We start from the raw sequence: 12,682 nt of genomic DNA, 5'->3' as shown, positions 1-12,682 counted from the left end.
CGAGCCCAGAGTCTAACTAAGGTGCCTCCAATTCCAAACCTGTGTTTTTAAACCTACATTATTATCCTGCCTTTTTCCAAACCAGAATCACGAAACTTCCCACGCCCCGTGCCAACCACTTCACTCCCTCCCGCTTCTTTCAATTAATTGCTAAAGTTTCAGATCTATGCTGGCTCGTGATTGATTGGCAATAAACCTTTATCACTATTTGAGGGTTAAGTTCATTACCCTGGAGAGTATTTCAGTGGGTTGGTTTGTTTTGTAACAACTTAGCCCCAATCTACTTACCCAAAATGGCATCTGGCAAAAAAAAAAAAAACCTTTCCCTTCAAGGCCCACCTCCAACATCACTTCCTCTGCAAAGGTTTCCTCAGGCCCCACACTGGGTAACACAGCTCTTTGGAAATATCACAGGCTCTTACCCCATGGAGCTTTTTTCCCTTTATTCTGATATTACAGAAGGAAATTCATGCTCCTAACAACTACAAATGTGTATAAAATGAAACCCCTCCCCTTTCCCAATCCACTCCCCCAAAGCAACCCGTCAATAATGTACAATCTTCCAGATCCTTCGCGGAGTTGGCCCCGTGGCCGAGTGGTTAAAGTTCTGGGTGCTCTGCTTCCGGGGCCCAGGTTCACAGGTTCAGATCCCAGGCATGGACCTATCCCACTCGTCAGCCATGCTATGGAGGCATCCCACATACAAAAAATGGAAGATGATTGGCACAGATGTTGGCTTAGGGGTAATCTTCCTCAAGCGAAAAAAGAGGAAGACTGGCAACAGATGTTAGCTCAGGGTGAATCTTCCTCACCAAAAATAAAAAAACACAGATCCTTTTGGATAGAAATGCGAACAGGTTTCATCAATACTTCATGAACTCTAAGACACCACTGATTGTAAAATGCAGCATCATTTTATTTCTAAGAAACGCTACTGCAAAACCAACCATGCCAGAATGGTGCCATATCACCTAGAAATTGTATTTTACACATATTGAAACTTTCTTACCATATGTCAACCTTGAGTATACATAAAGAGAAAAATGCAAGCAAAAGGAGTTGGGTAAGATATACCTAAAACAACTTCTCAGCGAGATCAATATCCATGCTTTTCACACTATCACCCTCTGTGACATTCAGAGCATTCTTAACAATGCTCCACGACTGACTCTGGGATTTTCTTCCTCTCCCCTGCATCTGTTCTACAGGCTTCGATGAGTATGTGCAACCACATCAGGGGTCATGACCATTGCCTGGCCAGCCATGATGGCAGGACACATGCCAATTTTGAAAACGTTCAAACAGGAAAAAAAATTCCATCTTGGAATTCATGAAATACAAAATACACAACTTCCCCACTGGATCGTGACGATCTCTTCACGTGCCTGTTTCCTTCGCTCAATTGGGGCATTTTATTGATCGCCATGCACTGACCACCTTTCGCAGATCACCAGATCCCGCAAACAGTAGCACCTGTCAGTGTTTAAATATCTAGAGGCAAGCAGCAGTTCTATGCAAAACTGGGGGCATCTGGACTTCAAAGTGCCCAACGAGGAGGGAAGAGAGAAGAAAGGAAAGAATGAAAAGCTGGGTATGGTTTCTGGGCAGCAGGTTCGTGTCCAGGATGCTGTCAGGATCCTCCTTCCTAGCCCCTCACTCCGCAATGCCAGCTCTGTGAGCATCCCCACTACTCAGGAAGTAAAACCACCTCTGCAAGCAGCCAGACAAGAATTAGTCCTTAAACCCCTCACCAGCAAGCCCGACACACACCTCTCTAATCACATCTGGAAACAACTGCCACACTCCCAAAGGGCAACAGATGACTGCCGAGCACAGAGAAGGGGGTTCTGTTCACTGTATTGCTTCTCCTGCATCAAGGATGAGACCTTAGTTTTGTGCAGCTCTATTTTTAAAACTGACCAAGAACATCTTAGCCAATTCCATTAAGATTCAGGCATATGTTCCTAGGTACATCGCCTCACAAACACAGGGGAGAAAAGTCCCATTCAGAATGAGGAAGGATGGCGAAATTTAGCCTGATTCCATCTGAGGATAAGAATTAGGACATCTAGAGCAACAGTTCCCAAGCAGAGGTGGACACCACTACAAAACCTCCTAGAAATACAGAAACTTTGCACCTACCTCAGCCCTCCTCAGTCTCCAGGGGTGAGGCCCCGGCTGTCGAAAGCTCCCTGGAGGCTGTGATGCACACGCTCAGGTGGGAATCACTGCTGTGCCAGAGGCTCCCTGGGGCAGGAGTGGAAAGAGGCTGATCTGGGTTTGAGTCAGAAGCACCCTGAATTAGCCACGTAAAAGGATCCACGCACGGTGAATTGTAAACCCAAACGTCAACACGTGGGAAAAGATGAGGGGCCGGAAGGTGAGGGAGAGCACGCAGGGCAGGCTGGCTGGGAAAGGGGCCATCAGTCTTCCCCTGGCTTCCCCAGTACCTGACACATATCAGGCACACAGATACTCGCTGAACGAGACTCACACGCCTGATAAGCACATGGTGATGTACAGCCTCTGTTCACACTGAGCCACCTACTGTATGCAGAACCCCTGAGGGGGCTCTGACAAGTAACTCAGGCAAGAGGCGCCCTGTCAATTCACCAGTGCAAGGGACCCTAGTTTTGCTTCAGCTTCCCTGGACACCGGAGTAGGTGTTCTCGAAGCATTGCCCTCTTCAACCATTCCTAGTCGTAAAGGAAGCCGCTTCTTGCCTCCGAATCACAGATAACACTTCCCCTGATTTCCAGTTATATAGATTTTTTTTAATTTTTTTTTATAGATTGGCACCTGAGCTAACATCCATTGCCAATCGTTTTTTTTCTCTTCTTCTTCTCCCCAAAGCCCCCCAGTACCTAGTTGTACATCCTGGTTGTAGGTCCTTCTGGTTGTGCTATGTGGGATGCTGCCTCAGCGTGGCCCGATGAGCGGTGCCATGTCCCCGCCCAAGACCCGAACCAGCGAAACCCCGGCCTGCAGACTCGGAGGGCGCGAACTTAACCACTTGGCCACAGGCCAGTCCCCAACCTGTTATACAGATCTTAATCCTTTTTACATTTGAAGAAGGTAAAACTCAAAGGTGAAAGAAAATTAGGGAGGTATTTTGAATGCACAACAGAACTAAAAAAATTTATGAAAATAAGAACAGTATCAGTCTTATCTCCCCAGCATTTAAAACAAAAGCAAATTTTGAATTATGGGAACTTCTGGGCTCTGCCTGTATGGAACTCGATTAAGTAGCTTGTCTTCTGTACTTCCCTCAATGAAAATTCCAGATGAGGTCTTCTAAGTATCCCAGATTTCAAGACCCAGCTGACGGTTCCCTCAGCTCTTGGGTCTCTTTCTAACTCCAAGCACCATTGTCTCCCAAAAGCTTTGACATAAAAAGGCAGCAGCAAAGAAAGGGCTGAAAGAGATTCCAGCAAAGGCAGCAGAGGCTCACAATGATTTCGGAATCAGCTAGTCCCTGAGACACCCCCAGCCCCAGGGATGGGGGATCCGAAAACGAAGCATATCAAAATGCTATTGATAAGCTAAATTACCAGACAGCTTATCTGAGGCCACATCCACCATATGGTGCCCCAACTTCTGCCGCCTGTTGCTGCCACAACAATAGGCACGCCTACCCAGAAAGCAGCATCGGACAGAAACCCAGCAGCGGCGGCATGTGGGGCGGCGACTGTGTTTACCTTTTATTTTGTGCCATTAGCTTTGTGCCTCCCTCTATCCCAGCAGGGACTTGAAACACACGCACATTCAACGTCAAAAATACGCAGTTACCTGCAGGATACACGCGTGTACACTGCATGTGTGCGCGTGTGTGAGGAGACATCAGGTGAACAGAGAGAAAACCAGATGTCAACTTCAGAAATGGAGCTGCCTGGAGGGGGAGGGCGAGCCAGGCAGGCTCCCAGCGAGCGCGGGAGCAGACAATGCGCTCTTCTCAAAGCACTCGGGCGGGCGGGCCTCGGGGAGTGGCTATTTAAAACACTTGGCTCCTTTTATTTCACCACCATGGAAGTGAGTCGGCTCTGAAGTGCCGGAGCAAATGAAGTCATTGGGTTTCCGAGGGCTCCCTCTGCATTTTAGCAGAAGTCAGACTGGACGAAAGTCAGAAGGTCCGGCTGAAGTTCTTTCTTCCAATTAAAATCGATTTTGGGGCCTGGGCTTCATTAACTTTTTTTCTTTGAAAAGACATTAAGGCCACCGAAAAGTTAAAGGATGTTTGTTGGACACTGGAGCGAATGCTGTCAAAGATGACTCCCTTCACAAAATACCATCAAGTCAAGGTGTAAAGATGACCAGGGAAGGATATCACCTTCGAAAGGCTTGGTTGGTATAAAAAACTAATGCTGGTTTTTGTCAAATGAATTCACAAGATTTCTGCATTTCTTTGTTTCTTTCTCTAAAGAAGTCCTATTTTTTCAGAGATTATATCATTGATGCTAATATTCACTTATTTACTTTACTATCTAGTAGGAAAAAGACCCTGGTTTTCAAAGAGAATTCAGCAACACAGCATCTGGTTATGCAAAAATGCACAGGACGCAGGTTTGGATACAGCGCAAAGGAAAGGGAACAAAAAAAAGACAGTCTCTTTCCTAATATTCAAATCTAGTTAACTATTACAGAAAGGCACTCATTTCATCCCCCCCAATTACCCACACCTAGGCAGGCAACATTCTTGGATGAACTTTTCAAATTTTCTTAAACATTCTCAGTTAAAAAAAAAAAAAAACTCCTTTCAAGTTAAATTGAGATTGCACTTGAACTGCATCCAAGAGCGGAGCTGAACTGAATTATGATAATTAGAAAGCTGTGCCTATAAAAAAGCAGCGCAGTTCATGCATTTTTTTTAAAAGTTCATGCCAGAGAATATAAGTTCAATATGTTCTCACATAATTAACATTTCCCACCATTAGCAGCAGTTTTTCAGTTTATGTATCAGTAAAAACAACAGACCCCGGCACTGTTGTATATTCCCAGGCAAAAGGGTTTCAGTCACTACACACACCCCCGAACCTGTCACATGCCTCATAACAACCACAATTTCCCCCTAGAGAACTTGTTCATCGATAAGCCGGCTGCTTCTTTTAAACCCATTTGGGCTCAGTCGCTCAAACTGCTAACGAAATCCTAGGACAGAGCCTTAAAAACTGACGCATGGCGTCAGGACAGTAAATACTGATTTTAAACAACTGGGGGGAGGGGGCGCACGACACAGCCAGGATGGCGCCTTCCCTCAGCCTGCCACAGGAGGAGAAGAGACAGCCCCTGAGGAACCCCCACCTGCAGGCAATCAGGAGAGAGACTGGTGGTTTCACAGTTAGCCAGGACTCCCCAGACTATGGAAACTCTTTTCTGAGAACGCTCCCAACCATGCAAAAGGCCAGCGCACAAAAGGAGGACTTCAGAGCGGAGAGGGACCCACCCTGTAAGAAACTCTGTCCTGAAACCCACCCTTCAGGGCAGCCCATTTGCTTTGATTAAAATACAAATATATTATTTCAAAATTCCCTTATTCTGTACCACTATGAAGTCTGAAGGTATCTGAAGAAATGGGTGCATTTCAACCCTCAGTTCAAATCTGGGGTGGGGGCGAGGAAGCTTATGAGAAGAATCTTACAGACTGAGGACTCACTCTTAAGAGTTCACAGCTTTGAAATAAAATACAAAAACCCACACGAAAACACTCGGGATATTTAGATGCAAATATTCCAGCATTCCGCAAACTATCCCATTAGAGGGAAGGCCCTGAACTTTCCTGATTTCAGAAGATACAGAAATTGTAACACGAGGGGGTTGAAATTAGATATTTGTCAAAAAGAAGCCCAACCCTGAAACATGAAGTGCTTAGGATGGACCTGAATCCCTTGATTTTATCATTTTTGAGAATATGAAAGAATGAAATATATCAGTGATATTGTTCCAACACGATTTGGGATCTAATTTAAATACCACAGGATAATCTGTGGCTTCAACATACAAAATAAGAAAAAGCCCCCATGCAACTTATGAAAGATTATTCCAGCCACAGGTCAGTCCCCAAGAGCCCAGCAGCAGAGCCTAAGTTTGTCAAAGGGCAGAAAGCCTACAACACACTTTTCTTGCCGAGTTCATTAGTAGGACATTAGTGCTCTGCATGTCCAGAAACTGACCTCTAAAAAGGAAGCCGTGATGCCCGTATTTCTCAAGAGAAAGGTGGGCTCTGATCTGCCTGGAATTCTACAGAGAAAGCTGGACACTTGCTCTGGCCAGTATCTGTCAGTCTTTGGAGAAAACAGACCCAAAAAGTTTTACCACTAAAAAGACCCAACCTCTAAGCATAGCTTTCACTGAGCAATATTTTTTTCTCTTTTCACAATCTCTTCATTAGGAACAAGACAAAGTGCCTAAAAATACAAGCTTCAAAGTGTTACCCACCCCCTGTCTGTACATGAACATGGTCATTGTACACGCACTGGATCACACACGCAGTTATTTGCACCAAGCTTTTGAGTGATAAGACACCACAATTTTCATTTGCAGGCAATATAATTATGCTCACAATTAACACATGAGATTAGACAGAAGCGCCATCCCACGGATGCGCAGGCTCTCATATGACCGCCATGTAGGAGATCAATCCATTGCTGGAGCAAAAAACCTTCAAATACTGTTAATGGCACAGCTCACTTCTTCCAAAGCCTAACTAACCTGCGGGATCTACATTCTCTAACTGTCCCTGTTACATACTTTTCTACTGAAAATGTGACAACAAATATGATCCAGACACTGGTGACAGACTACAAGTATATTCTTCCCAAATTTTCCCATTAAGAAATTCCCTCTCCTATTTGCTGTTCTGTATTGTCAGTGCCAGCAAAATTCAAAATTGTTTATAAATGACTGAAGCTCAAGAAGCAAAAACCCGAACCTTTTTTCCCTTATGACTTGTTTGTCCTTTTCTAAATAAAAGGGGATGCCAGTCCCCGAATATATGAATATCTAATTCTTGCTGTATAAAGCAAAGGAGGGAGAGAGGCAGAGGGGAAGGGAGGAGGAAGCTGACTTCCCCAGGCTGCTCCCTCCCCCCCTTAAACCGGGCCCTTCCGTGTGACTAGTTTGCTGCTGGGGCCTAGGCACACGTCTACCACAATGCTGGGAAGCGCCTCTCTGCGAGGAATTCATTTCAACCTGGCTCCATCTACGCTAGGTTGCCCTCCCTCTTTAAATTAAATTTCATTACGTATAAGTCGTGCTGAGTCCCAGTTTATGCTTTTGGAAAAGAAAAAAACAAACTCCAATAATCTCTCACGCATGTTCACTGGATGGAGTTGTGTTTGTTACTCCCTGAAAGATCACTGAGAGCAGCAATCTACACAAACATTCTTTCCTATAATATTTTTTTACTCTTACTGTCTAGGCAAAGTGTCACATCGGTTCTGTTTCAAACTTGTAAACAAAAAAAAGGTATTCTAATATTCCCCTACAGCTGCGGATCGACTAATGCTTATCATTAAAGAAAAAAATAAAATAGTCCACATTGGCACTTTTATACCATCAGCAAGAACCAGTAACGGATACAGCTTATCAGTTCATTTTTTTACACCAACAACAAATAAAAGAATTGTAAACTCTGTTTAAAACCTGAAACCTGAGAGTTCGACCCAGACTTGCACATACAAAGAAATACTAAACAAAAATATCTGTGACCATTTATGGAAATACTGAGATTAGAAAAACAAGCCTTTCTCCAAAAAAATAATCAACAATTTAAAACCTCGCTGTTGACAAAGGTTCAACTAATCCATTTGTCTTTCCTGAGTCACTTTGTAACTAGTTCTATTTCCTTCCAAAGAGGAAAGAGTCTTACCAAAGTTGGATCTAAGTCTGGCCCTTAAAAGCATTCAGATGTGCTTGGGCCCAAAATCCTGCTTTCTACAGAAGGGCACAAACCCAGCAGTGAGAGGAGGAAGCACAGGCACATCCTGAGGTCTGTTCCCCAGCCCTGCCTCAGAGGACCCAAGCAGAGAAGCAAGCATCAGAGACCAGCAAGACCCACTGCCGGCTGCAGAGAAGGGAGTCCACTCCCGGCTCTGACAATGCCGCGAGACCACATCTTCCAGAAGAGATCTGTCTACTCAGGTAACCACCTGCAGGCACCCAGCTCACCAAAAGTCCTCAGACCACCTAAACTTCCTGAAACGATCAAATGAACAGTGGGGAGGAAGAAACCTATGACTGTCCTGAACTGATAATGTCCTGCTCCTTTGCACTTTCAGTAGCATTTTTAAATTTTTTTTAACTATTTTGAAATCTGATAGGCTTTGCAGACCTTTCCGTCCCGAGACCTGGGCTCCCTCCAAGGCACTGTTTTTAAAACACGATCTTTTTACATTACCCGCTCCTGGAACATCATCTGTCTCTTAAGTTTCCAGCGCTTACTGAGGTCAATTTTCATTTCTGCAAATCACAGGCAGCCACTTGCTTCTGAGAAGTTAACAAGCCTCCTGAGAAATGCTGGTGGCTGGTATTTCATTGTTTCATAAATATTTTTATATAGTGACACCCTTCAACTTTAAATAAATCTTTAAAAACAAAGACAATTAAAAAGCAAAGAAAATTATGATCTGGATTTTATTTATTTTCCAGGAGGAGAATTAAGGGAGGTGTGAGCCCTCCATTGTCTTCAACTCATTTAAAACGCTGCTTCAGTTTAAAAAAAAAATCACAAACACATTTTGAAAAAAGAAAAGGAAACTCATAGAAGTTGAACTTTCTTTAAAGCGGGCCTCTGGACTTTGGAAAACAAGTGTTGCTCCTACGAACAAAGACTGGAAGGGCACCCTGATTTTCTCCCCTCCTGGGGATCATTTCTCCTCCAATAAACAAACAAATCCCCCAGTATTTCCTACCGAAGGGAAGTTTTCCAGAGAGAGTCTCCTCCAGGGTTTGGTGGTAACTGCGACTCAGTCTTTTTTGGACACAATGTTTCTGCTGACTCCTGAAAATTTTCCACTTGAATGTGCAATGAAGCGGCGGCGGCGGCGGCGGCAGTCCTGGAGAAGCGGCAAAGGCGACCGTGCCTTTTTTTCATCTTTGAGAAGAAGGAGCGACACCCCCGCCAGCAGCACAAGTCGGCGCAGACCCCGGGCCCGCCTCGGGGGGCCCCGGCGCCGGGGGCGGCCGTGGAGGCGCGGGAGGGGGGATCGGGCCGGCTGCGGGCTCCGAGGCGGCGCCGGCGGCTCTCCCCGCCCGCGCCCGCGCCCGCGCCGAACTTCTGACTTCTCGGAGAAAAACGTGGAGACGACCCGAGGGGGTGTGCGTGTGCGCGCGTGCCGGCGGGGGGCGCGGGGGGCGCGGCGCGGCTGGCCGGCGCCTCCAGGGCCGCGGGCGGGGGCCGCCTGTTGCCGCGCGGGCTCCGCAGCGCGCGGCCCAACTTGGCGTCCCGGCAACTCGCGCCGCGGCGGCCGGCCGCTCACCTTGGAGGGCGCGCGGGGAGGCGGCGCGGGGGCCCGGCCCCGGCCCTCCGCCGCCCGCCCGCCCGCCGCACACAAAGCGGAGCCGGGAGAGAATGAGCGGCCCGAGCGGGACGCGCCGCCGGCCCCCCGCCCCCGGCGCCCCGCGCGCCCCCCGCACCCAGCATCCGCCCCGCGCGCCAACTTACCTCGGCCGAGGGAGCCGCCGCAGCGCCCGGCGCGTCCGAGGCAAACTTCGGCGCCGCGTCCCCCGCCCTCAGCTCGGTGCCCGGCTCCCGGTCCCCGGGCCGGCCACCCCACCCCTGCCTAGCACCGCTCCTGCCCCGGGGCCGGCTGGGCGCACTGGGCTGCCGCCCGCGGCTCCGGGCGAAGGTGGACGGGGTGGGGGGGTTTCACTGCATGGCCTGTCCCCGGACGCGGCCGCCCCGGGCCCGGGCCCCGCCGCGCGGACTGGCCCGCAGGGTGGAAGCGAGTCTGCAAAGTGCTTGGTGGGCGCCCGCGGCGGGCGGCGGGGCCGCGGCGGCGGCTGCAGAGGCTCGGCTCGGCTCGGGCGGCGCGGCGCGGCGCGAGCGATGCTAAGAATGTTCGGAATGAGGACAGGAATGAAATGAACGCCAGGACCGAACTCGCTCCGGAGGGGTGGGGCCTCGGTGACGTCATGCGGCCTGCCGCCCGGGGCCGGGGGCGGGGCCTGCCGCCGCCGGTGACGTCATGGGGATCGGGGCGGGCCCGGCGCGGCCGCCTGGCCGTTGGGGCGCGGGCTGCCCCCGGAGGGGCGGCGGGGCGGAGTCTCGCGCCCACGGGGGAGCGGGGCGCGCGCGGGAGCCGCCCTGCCCCCTCCCGGCGCGGGCGCCGGGCTTTGTCCCGAGCTGGGCGGGCGGGGCGGGCGGGAGGAGGGCGGCTCGGAGGTGCGTGCGCCCGCGCGGAGAGCTCTGGAAGCCTGGGTTCCCTCCCCGGGGCGGGGGCCGAGGCCCGAGCTGCGCGCGCCGCGTCTGCCCTGCCTCAGTTTCCCTCGTGCGGGGCGCGGAAGCTCGGGCGGCCGCCTCGAGCGCTCCTGGACTCGCGGCCGTCGGCGAGCCTGGGGCAGAGAAGTTTCTTTTCTGGAAATTCAGGCGGTGGTTCTCCAGCGCGGCGGCCGCCTTCCCGGGGCCGGATTCCCAGCCTGCCATGTCTTCTCTTCTCTTCCACTTAGTGAAAGTTCAGGGCTCTCGTTCCGGTCGCAAGCGGCCCTGCTGCTGGGAAGGGAAGCCTTTCGCATAGCAGAGAAGGGATAATTACAGAGTTCGCGGCAATCCTTCCCTGTTAGCACCGTCTTCGCCAAGTCCCTCGAGAAATTAAGTTCGCTCATCCCTGCGGGTGGCACTTTTCGAAAGTAATGGGTCGGGTAAAAACTCCCTAAATTTTAAAACGCTACGTGCGGCAGCTTCAGGTCACTTTTGTGTGTGTGTGTGTGTGTGGATAAACTGCACCGCCGTAATAAAAAAAAATAATAATTTTAACCCTACCTTTGGAGGTAGTGACGCAAAAGTGACATAGTAAGCGTAGTGGGTAAATCACAAAACAGCTGGGTAAAGTGGACCCGCTGTAGCAGAATGTCTAAAGTTTGGGTAATTGTAATCTGCGGTTCCCCTTAGATCAAAGTAGCAAGCAGTTGCTGTCCTGTTGGCCTCGTTCCTTCCAGGCACTTAGATTTCCTTTCTGGTTGAAGCCTCTGGGAAGATAATGGCGCGCATTTTATGTGCCCCGGGAATCCCCTAAATAGAAATAAAGAAAATAAATGAGGGAGGTGGAATGTGATTCGCTGCAGCACATTTTCTACAAAATGTAACCTTTGCAAGTGCATTTTTAATTGAAATTTGTTTTGAGAAAATTGAGGATTCACATGCAGTTGTAAAAAATAATAATACAAAGAAATAATTTGATTACTTCGTCCAGTTCTCCCCAAGGGTAATGTCTTCCAAAACTATGTACAGTAGTGCCCCCACATCCGAAGTTTCACCTTCTGAGGTCTCAGTTGCCCAAGGTCAACCATGGTCCAAAAATATTATATGGAAAATTCTAGAAGTAAACAATTCATAAGTTTTCAGTTGTGTGCCATTCTGAGCATGGTGATGAAATCTTGAGCTGTGCAGCTCCATCCCACCAGGGACGTGACTCATCCGTCTGTCCAGTGCATGGCTGCTGGGTAGCTGCCTGACCTTTAGTCCCTTACTAGCTGTCTTGGATATCAGATTGACTAGGTATGGCAGTGCTTGCTGTCCAACTAACCCTTACTTTACTTAATAATGGCCCCAAAGCACAAGAGTAGTGATGCTGGTGCTTCAGACATGCCAAAGAGAAGCAATGAAGTGCTTCTTTTAAGTGAAAAGGTGAAAGTTCTTGATTTAATAAGGAAAGAAAAAACTGCTGAAGTTGCTAAGATCTACAGTAACTTTTATTAAAGCATATTGTTATAATTGTTGTAGTTCATTATTGTTGTTAATCTCTTACTGTACCTAATTTAACATTAAACTTTGTCGCATGTGTGTATATATAGAAAAAGAACATAGTGTATGTAGAGTTCAGTGTTATCCGTGGTTTCAGGCATTCACTGGGAGTCTTGGAAGATATCTGCTATGTATAAGGTATATAATATCACAGTATAACATCACAATGGGAATATTGACATTGATACAACCCAGCGATCTTATTCACATTTCCCCAGTCTTACTTATACTCATTTGCATGTACCTGTACTTTGTTTCATATGATTTCCCACCTGCATAGGTATCCACCAGGACAGTAAGCTACTAATGCGTTTTATCTCTAGTTTACATACAATAGTAAGGTAATAGAATGAGGTCCACAATAATGTCCCCAGCACCTTAGCACTGGTCTTTGGAAGTGTGTTAGAAAAACACAAAATTAACTAGGCGTTAAAACTGTACTAGGCAGACATCCGACTATCTTCTAAAGGCACCAGATAGAGTCTAGTGGCAGTGGCCACCAGACAAGAGGGCTTCTAGACTACTATGTGTTGGCCCAGTGCACCTGGGCGCCTTTCAGACTCTAGCTCCCATCTTACAGCCACCTGGCAATACTAGGTCCCCCATTCCTTCCTAACTTAAGGAAAACTCCTTGGCCTGGGGTTCAAAGCTCTTCATGATGTATTGTGACTTCCTGACCAGTATTTTCTCCAACTTCTCCCATCTACGTGCATATTTTTCAGACTC

General features: G+C 48.4%; 1 protein-coding gene and 1 long non-coding RNA gene across 17 annotated transcripts in view; one reads left to right on the top strand and one right to left on the bottom strand.

Annotated features, from left to right (window-relative positions):
• TEAD1 (TEA domain transcription factor 1) overlaps positions 1-10,093 on the bottom strand; it is a 252,789-nt gene extending 242,696 nt beyond the window's left edge. For 12 of the 16 annotated variants that reach the window (XM_070274792.1, XM_070274801.1, XM_070274793.1 and 9 more), the window contains exon 1: positions 8,393-8,651. In XM_070274792.1, coding sequence (XP_070130893.1) covers positions 8,393-8,452 — 60 coding nt within the window. In that variant the 5' untranslated portion in view covers positions 8,453-8,651. Of the gene's footprint in view, positions 1-8,392; positions 8,652-8,906; positions 9,327-9,658 lie in introns of those variants that run through there. The other 4 variants (XM_023646064.2, XM_023646068.2, XM_005612185.4 and 1 more) reach the window with 4 other exon arrangements.
• Positions 7,789-8,760, top strand: LOC138925218 (uncharacterized). Its single transcript, XR_011441136.1, has 2 exons — positions 7,789-8,136; positions 8,644-8,760. It is a non-coding gene; the product is annotated as an uncharacterized lncRNA (long non-coding RNA).
• Positions 10,094-12,682: the final 2,589 nt, after the last annotated feature.

This window comes from Equus caballus, chromosome 7 (assembly GCF_041296265.1).
Source record: "Equus caballus isolate H_3958 breed thoroughbred chromosome 7, TB-T2T, whole genome shotgun sequence".
Taxonomy (NCBI): Eukaryota; Metazoa; Chordata; class Mammalia; order Perissodactyla; family Equidae; genus Equus; species Equus caballus.
The sequence above is the reverse complement of the archived record's forward strand: the minus strand, read 5'-3'. Positions and strand labels throughout refer to the sequence as shown.